The sequence below is a fragment of the Terrapene carolina genome, unplaced genomic scaffold, assembly GCF_002925995.2.
Source record: "Terrapene carolina triunguis isolate 2854851 unplaced genomic scaffold, T_m_triunguis-2.0 Scaffold35022, whole genome shotgun sequence".
NCBI lineage: Eukaryota > Metazoa > Chordata > Testudines > Emydidae > Terrapene > Terrapene triunguis.
Window position 1 is genome coordinate 12,083,888 of NW_020699373.1, and position 8,087 is coordinate 12,091,974.

Genomic DNA, 8,087 nt, shown 5'->3' on the forward strand with positions numbered 1-8,087 from the left:
AAGTCTCAGCATTTCAGAACAAAGGAGTTCCAGGCCCATTGAATTGGTCAAGAGAAACTGTATGGATGTCAGTTTCCTGCAAGGTAAAGGCAACAGGTTTATATTATTCTCTGAAGGATGTCAAACATAGGTCTTAGTCTTCAGCCTATAGGTCTGTCATGTCCTTTACAATGAGAGTTCAGAGCTTCTGTTGTCCTCCTTTGTCTAGAGGCAGCTAGGATAGTCTAGTCCTTCTCCACTTTATCATCCACTGCAGAGTCTCCAGATGGAGCAAAGGGTCCCACAATCCATGTGAGGGGAATGTTGTGCACCACATACTCCAGAAGCTCATTCAGAGACTCCTGTGCTTTGGTCACCTTCTCTCTGCTCTGGGAGAGGACACTGCTGGAGAGATCCTGGAAGGAAGCAGCAGTAGAGAAGGAAGCATGGAGGTCTTCTAGGCCGCTTAGGATCTGCTGGACCTGGTCCTGCATATTGGCTGGGAGGCCCTGGATGCTGGATACTAGGGTGAGACAGATGGCCTGCAAGTGATGGATGATGCTACGTGAAACAGCCAGTGTCTGAGACTCAATCAGCTGTGAAGAAGCAAGTTAGCAATTAATGGGAGAAAAACCCATGTATAAAAAACATTCATACATTATAATTAGAGTGCACGGTTGAATGCATGACATCTGAATACTACCTCTAAATTTAACTACTAATAGTCCTGTGATTTAAACACTAGAGTTAACCTCAAATAATTCTAGACTGTTCTTCAGTAAGGGTGATACCTCTGGCTTTGCAGAGTCTTTGTCCTCATTTGCTCCTATCTCCCTCCTGCTCCACTCCTGCCACATTTGATTCAGCTTCTCTTGGCCATCATGAAGCTTCAGACCCACAGCCTCTTTAGCATAGTCAATCTGGAGAGATTAAAAGAAAAGAAAAAAAAAAACGAGATGCTTGAAGTCTGACTTCAGTGAGAAACAGTAATGTCTTTAGAGGGCTGTGGATTCCTGTCAAAATTCTGTCACTCAATACAAAAAGGTTGGGAATGCTTCTGCTGCCTTGGGGTGATGGCTCCTCTGGTTATTGGTAGATCACCCAGCCAGAGGCGGGACTAAGGGGGAAAAAAATGTCCTCTGGAATATGCCAAGTGATGGATATTTTAAAATAAAAGACTGACAGGAGACATCTGAGCTCTCCCCATCCCATGTCATAAGTTGTCCTGTATATCATACTAAATGTTTTCATGGAAACATTCATGAGAATCACAGCTCATTACAGGTCTGTTGACTATCGTAAGACAAGACCATCTTGCAGAGTACATGGGGGAGAAATAGAGTTCTGCAGTGTGCTGTGAGCCAGGCTAAACTTCTGCTACAGCTTCATTTTGACTAGAAGTTTAAGTGAACCAGCTACAAAATGGAATGTGTGTCAGTACAATGGCTGTGTCTTTTATATCTTACCTGGGAGACATGAAAGGCAACATCTTGTGTAAGAACGTTTGTTTAGTCTACTGAAGTGTTTAGCAATTGGATGTGTTGGCATCTCACGTTTTAGTGTACTCAGATCTCAAGGGGCAGTTTGTGTTTTAGAAGGTGTGATTTAGGTGGTCTGCAAGAGATGCTTTTAGATCAATTTCTTGTCCCCAGGATTTGATGGCAACACTGGAAGTGTCAGAATCAGTTTAAACTGAATCAGACTCTGGAGCAGAGGCTGGATTTCACAAGACATGGCTGGGAAAGTGAGTACATGGGGCCCTGCTTATGGTTGAGAGCTTTTTGCTTGCCTCTATTTCCTTAGTAGATACATGCACCACATGACAGGTGAATCTGAAAGTATTTGCAAGATTAAAAAAAATTGGCAGCAAATCCTGAGGAAGTAGTATTTCTCCACCTCTCCAATCCCTCTTGCTTTTACAGACTGACCTGTGAAGAAGCAGGCTGTACCACCACAGCGACAATGCTCTAAGCCTTGCTATTGTAGGCAAATATAGGCATCCAACAGAAAGCTATTCATATATAGCATTCATCACTATACAACTCCATGACAATGCTTTTAGGGGGAACCCCTCCCCCCCTATGATTTGCATTCCCTACCAGATCAATGGTTTGCTGAAGCTGGAAGAGGGCCTCCTTTGTACTTTGTCCAACTTGTTTCACCTTGCCCAGGGAGTGCTGGTAGGCCCGTTGGCGGAGTTTGGTTGAAAGGGAACCCAAACGTACATAGTAACTCTTTGGCTGTCTCTGCTGCTCTACTGAGGCCACTTCAAACCCCTCCAGAGATGTTGCAAGCTTAACTGAAAGGAATGAGAAGAACAAGGTTTAATCCTAGTCAAGGCTGAGAGTCAGATGAAGTACCATGGTGATGGGGGTGGGGGCAGGAGGCCATAATTTTGATCTGTTGTAATCACTCCTTGGTGCTAGGAATCCTTTCCCCAATTTGGGCTTGTGCAGCACAAACACATTCTTAGTTAACTCAGTACCCAGAGGATTTCATTTGATACATCAAAGGGCCAACAAGGCCACATAATTGAACTAAAATAGGATCAGTAATTTACAGCCAAGGACAGGTGTTTGTGTTAATCTAGTCACTAGAGGATTAGTATTTGTGTACTAGTGTAGTAAGAAGCAGACTCCCAATGACAGCGTAGAATAGGGGCTATTCCAGTTACAACAAAGTGCCTGCAGCCTGTCTCAGGTCAGCCTCTTTAAATAGCTTTAGTACAAGATGGGGGAAGGGGGAAGTCATTATCTAGTGGACTAGCAGGCTAAAAGATAATCATTGGAAAGGTCTGACAGGTTATCCAGATTAAGGAACTGCCTTTGAGAGCTGATCTACTAGTTAAGAGTTCATGCTGCTAAAATACCCTGTATTCAGAGTCCAGACCAACTGGGAAATCTATGCACTTAAGAGATTTTATAGAAAGCATTACATAAGATGGGCTACAGTGGATCAACACCTGCATGGTACTCACCTGTTTAGAAAAGGAAGGGGAACAGGAGCAGTAAATAAAGCTTTAGCATCTATTGTATTCAGTAAGCTTTGGGATGGTAGAGACCTAGATGTGTGAACAGTCACCATCAGCTCTGTAGTACCTGCAGGTATACACCCACCCCTGAAATCCTAAATTAACTCAAGTTTGCTGCAGACAATGCAGTACTAGGAAGCCATGCCAATCAGCCCCATGTTATGGGCCAGAAGCTCAAAGGCTGCACCAGGTAGCCTCAGTGAAGACATGTTAAGTAGCATCTTGAGATTAGAGATGTATGTTCATTTTGGTAGAGTCAGAGTTGTAGTTCTGATCCTGCATGCCAACACCCTCCCCCACTCCCGGTGGAATGCATGCTTTATGGGAGGGATGTTTGTGAAGATACTGTAAGTGGCAGATAATTATACAATTAAGGTATGATTAGACATTTAACATTAGAAAAATTGAGATTCTCCAGGAAGTCAGGGTTCTATCTCCTAGATTTAGTGTACTGGGAAGAGTGCACTGACCTAATTCTTCATCTGTTATTGGGAGGTAGAAGTCCACCAGTTCCTCTGATTTCCCCAGCAATGTGTCAATGCTGCTCACAACCTTCTGCCCCACACTGGATTCCATGACAGCACTCATGCTGCTAGTCATTACAGATCTGGTGGCATCCATACTACCCTGCACAGTCTCTTTTGTCTTGCCCATCATTCCAGTTACTACATCCTTTGCTTCTGTGACAGCACTGACAACTGCATCCTTGGTGCCTGTTACTGTGGAAGATACTAGCTCCTTGGTGTTTGAGATCACCTAGAAAAAAAAAAAGTGGTGTTAACAACAGATTATGAATGGGTACAAGAGTGGTTTTAGTGGGGGATGTGCCATGCTCTGTCCATACAGTTTTTTAGTCTTAGGCTTCAGCACCAAATTCACTTCCTTATTTTCCACTAGTAGTTTCTTCCAGCAGAACAGCCTTCATTTGGGGCAGCTCCTTACTGCCAGCCTTTGTTTCAAGGCAGCCATGTGGTTTGGCCAAGGCCTTATGACCAGGGACTGCTCCCATGACTATGACATCAGAATCCACTCACTTAGATTATTCTAATCAAAGTAAGATTGCTGCATCCTTCTGTCCAATAGTTCTCTTGACAAAAAAAAAGTTACCTTATCAGCTGGCTGTTGAAGGATTGGCAGTTTCTCCTCCAGCTTGTTCAGTCCTTTGCAGGCATATTCGTTTACTGCTGCAACTGTAAAAAGCCAACTTTAGTCCCTCAAAGTTCCTTTCAGTTTTAGCAGAGTTCCCTGGAGTATCAGAGAAAGCTTGGAACTGGGACAACTGATTTCAAGAGACTAAGTCAGAGGAGGTCCCGTTACAATGTTTACAGTACCTAGACAAATGGGATCTGGACTGTATCATTTAGGACACGGAGGTGCTCCCATACTACAAATAAGCTGATTGTGGGTGAGAAGTCTATGGCTTGCTATACCTCTAGGAAGAGCCTGTCAGTAAGTTAATGTTTAATTATGCAGGCAGTTTGGAAAGAAATGTTTTAGAATCATAGGACTGGAAGGGACATTGAGAGGTTATCTAGTCCAGTCCCCTGCACTCATGGCAGAAGTATTATCTATACCATCCCTGATAGGTGTTTGTCTAACCTGCTCTTAAAAGCTTTACTAAAGTCAAGATATGCCATGTCTACTGCTTCCCTCTGGCCCCCAAGGCTCGTTACCCTGTCAAAGAAAGCCATCAGGTTGTTTGGGCATGATTTGTTCTTGACAAATCCATGCTGACTATTACTTATCACCTTATTATCTGCTATTGTAAATTATAAGTTAGTAAAGCCCTACTTAACTTGTGATATTGAGGCTTCCACACTATGAGGCTTCTGCAACATTAGGCTTTTGCTGCAATTTTGCCTGTAGGAGCTCTGTGCTACTGCTGACAGCAACCCCCCCCTACCCCTACTCTCAGCTGTGTGGTCCCAACAACAGTGGAAAATTGCAGAACAGTAATGACTTAATTACTGCAAATAAGGGCCATTACTACTTTTCTGCAATTTTCCCATACCTTGTCCACAACTGAGCCACAATTTTGACAATCATCCCACAATTCATGTAGGGCCTACAAACTAGTGTTTGGCTACGGTAAGTCAAACTTGGTTTTTAATGTTGCTATATTGCCTTTAGAATCTAAAAAAAAAAAAATTGATCCTGCTCTCCATTAAGTCATGACAATAGCAAGACCTTTGTCTTCAAATTAAGGAATCTGAACAGTGAATCAGATTAGGGCTGAAGAGACCTCAGGTGGTCAGCTAGTCCAACCCCCTGCTCAAAACAGGACCAACCCCCAACTAAATCATCCCAGCCAGGGCTTTGTCAAGCCAGGCCTTAAAAACCTCTAAGGATGTAGATTCCACCACCTTCCTAGGTAACCCATTCCAGTGCTTCACCACCCTCCTAGTGAAATAGTGTTTCCTAATATCCAACCTAGACCTCCCCCACTCCAATTTGAAACCATTGCTTTTTGTTCTATCAATAGAATAGCTCCATCCTCTTTGGAACCCCCCCCCTTCAGATAATTGAAGGCTGCTATCAAATCCCCCCCTCACTCTTCTCTTCTGTAGAAGAAACAAGCCCAGTTCCCTCAGCCTCTCCTCATAAGTCATGTGCCCCAGCCCCCTAATCATTTTTGTTGCCCTCCATTGAACTCTCCAATTTGTCCACATCCTTTCTGTATTGGGGCCCAAAACTGGATGCAATGCTCCAGATGTGGCCTCACCAGTGAGGAATAGAGGAGAATAAATCACTTCGCTCGGTCGGCTGGCAATGCTCCTACTAATGCAGCCCAATATGCCATTAGCTTTCTTGGCAACAAGGACACACAGTTGATTCATATCCAGCTTCTTATCCACTCTAATCTCCAGGTCCTTTTCTGCAGAACTGCCACTTAGCCAGTTGGTCTCCAGCCTGTAGCAGTGCATGGGATTCTTCTGTCCTAAGTGTAGGACTCTGCACTTGTCCTTGTTGAACCTCAGATTTCTTTTGGCCCAATCCTCCAGTTTGTCTTGACAGTGGTTTTATTTATGGACATTTGTCAGATTTATCTGTCCTGGCAAAACCACATCTCAATGAAAACTGCTTAAGGTTTACCTTCTGTACTGCTGGCTGCATTTCATCTGATGTGTGCAATTGATTTTTGTAGGCCAGTACTGTAGTATTTAAGGTTATGCTTTAGCTGGTTAAGTTACCCAGCAGTTTATTGGCTGGTAAGTAAGCTGTCAACTTGGACAGGAGTAGATAAACTTACTGTAGGTTTTACAGATTTGACTGTAAAGCTGAGCAATATTTGTTTGGCATATTTACTAATAAGACAGAATTTGTCAGTTTTGATGAGCAAAGTTGCCAAAGGTCAAGACAAAACCCAACTGCCAAGAGTAAAAACCTATAAGGAAAGACCTGTTAATAGTTTTCTGCCATCCCTCCTGTTTGTCTGCATGTTTATTTACATTGTGGGTTTTTCAGAGCAGGATTGGTCTTAAATGTCTATGTTGCCTAGTAGTTTTGGATGCTATATAAAATATATTATCCTCTTCTTTGGAGGTGATGTCAGCACATACAGAGCGAACCTGCACTATTTCACATGGAAACGATGCTTCACCTTCAGCTCCCTCCCAATATGCCTTTTTGCAGAAATGCCCATCACCCAGATACAGCATTACTCACTCTGAGGTTCAAGCGTGGTCAGAATTGGTTGTACACCATCAACTGCAGCAGTAGCAATTGTCTTTGCTCCCATCTCTGCAACACCACAGACTGACTTGATGAGTGAATGGTCTTCTTTAGTGGCAGTGTAAGTAGTAGAAACCTTGTCATAGGTAGAGCTGACCAGTGGCAGATTGGCCACCCTACTCACTACACTCTAAGAAAGGGAAGAAAGTTAGAGTCCAGCTGGTTAAACAGATTCTCAGTAACACTTGCACAGATACCCTTTCCCATCTGAGAATCTTAGGGCTGTTGAATCAGTACCACCTAACTTTTTCAGGGACTCCAGCAAAGGTTTAGTTTTTCCTTCAGATACCTCCTTATGGTAGTTTTAATGCCCAGAAGTATTTTGCTGAGAGGCCTTGCAATTTAGCAAGAACTAATCTATCACTTGCAATTAGTTTTGCAAGTCTGTTCCTGGGATAGAACTAGAATGTTTGCAGACTGAAGAGAGACTTATGTCAGGATGTCCCACCTAAGATGCTCTACTAGCCTATAAAGTCCAGGAAAGCAATCTTGTTTAGATTCATTTAAGGTGCTACTATCCACACCTGTAGGCAGTGTTGAAGCTTGCCAATAGTGTACAGTAGTTTGATCAGTAGGTACAATTAGCACCAATCACACACAAAAAGGTAGGACTCTTCCTTCACCAATCCCAAGAAAGCTTCAGATAATAGATAAGATTGTGGCATGAGCTGAAGCTTTGGGGACCCCCTACTATCAGCTACCAATTATGCTCAACTCCCAGTGAAGTCAGGCTCTGACAGACCCAAAGGGAACATGTTCCAGAGTTGAAGACTACACATTAGAGAGATCTGATGTGATTTCATTCTGGCAGTGGTTGTGTTGTCATTTCTAGTTTAACACATGAATTAGTTTAAGGCAAGAAGGGACCATTGTGACCTAGTCTGGTCCTGCAACAGACAGGCTGTAGAATTTCATCCAGTAGTTTGTTCCCATGTCTTCTGGAAGAATTAAAGTATTTCTTTTAGAAACACCCAATCTGATTGTGGTTATATAGGCTAGTTTACAAGCCTGCTTTAATTCTACCTACTTAGCAACCAATAATGTACCTACCTGATGCTCCTGATCAACAGTCTCTAGGAAAGCAGCATTTGTTTTGTTTTCGTCTATAGACATGATGAAGTTAGATATCACTGAAAAGAATGAAAAAGGTGAGGCATTTTATCCTGAGCCATACCATTCTCTGCAAGATAGAGCTCTAAGTACAACAAGCTAAAGATTGCCATCGACTCCTTCCTGCTTTCAAAGCTTATTGTGAAAAAAAGGGGCATTAGATAGTAGCAAGTGCTGTTCCAAATACACAGAGGGGAAGGAGAGAGTTTGCATCTACCAGGAAAGAAGTCATCAG

General features: G+C 43.0%; 1 protein-coding gene across 1 annotated transcript; it reads right to left on the bottom strand.

The window, feature by feature from the left end:
• Nucleotides 1-224: 224 nt before the first annotated feature.
• Nucleotides 225-7,855, bottom strand: LOC112119699 (perilipin-3-like). Its single transcript, XM_024218458.2, has 7 exons — nucleotides 7,793-7,855; nucleotides 6,677-6,872; nucleotides 4,118-4,200; nucleotides 3,481-3,766; nucleotides 2,079-2,278; nucleotides 771-899; nucleotides 225-575 (listed from the first exon to the last, which is right to left on the bottom strand). Exons 1-7 carry the CDS (start codon nucleotides 7,853-7,855, stop codon nucleotides 225-227), a joined length of 1,308 nt encoding a protein of 435 aa, XP_024074226.2.
• Between the last annotated feature and the right edge of the window lie 232 nt (nucleotides 7,856-8,087).

Coding starts and splice junctions, on each gene's coding strand:
- LOC112119699 (XM_024218458.2), bottom strand. CDS start 7,855: ATGTCTATAGACGAAAACAAAACAAATGCTGCTTTCCTAGAGACTGTT. Junction 6,873..7,792: donor CTGTTGATCAGGAGCATCAG/GTAGGTACATTA, acceptor TCCCTTTCTTAG/AGTGTAGTGAGTAGGGTGGC. Junction 576..770: donor AAGACTCTGCAAAGCCAGAG/GTATCACCCTTA, acceptor GCTTCTTCACAG/CTGATTGAGTCTCAGACACT.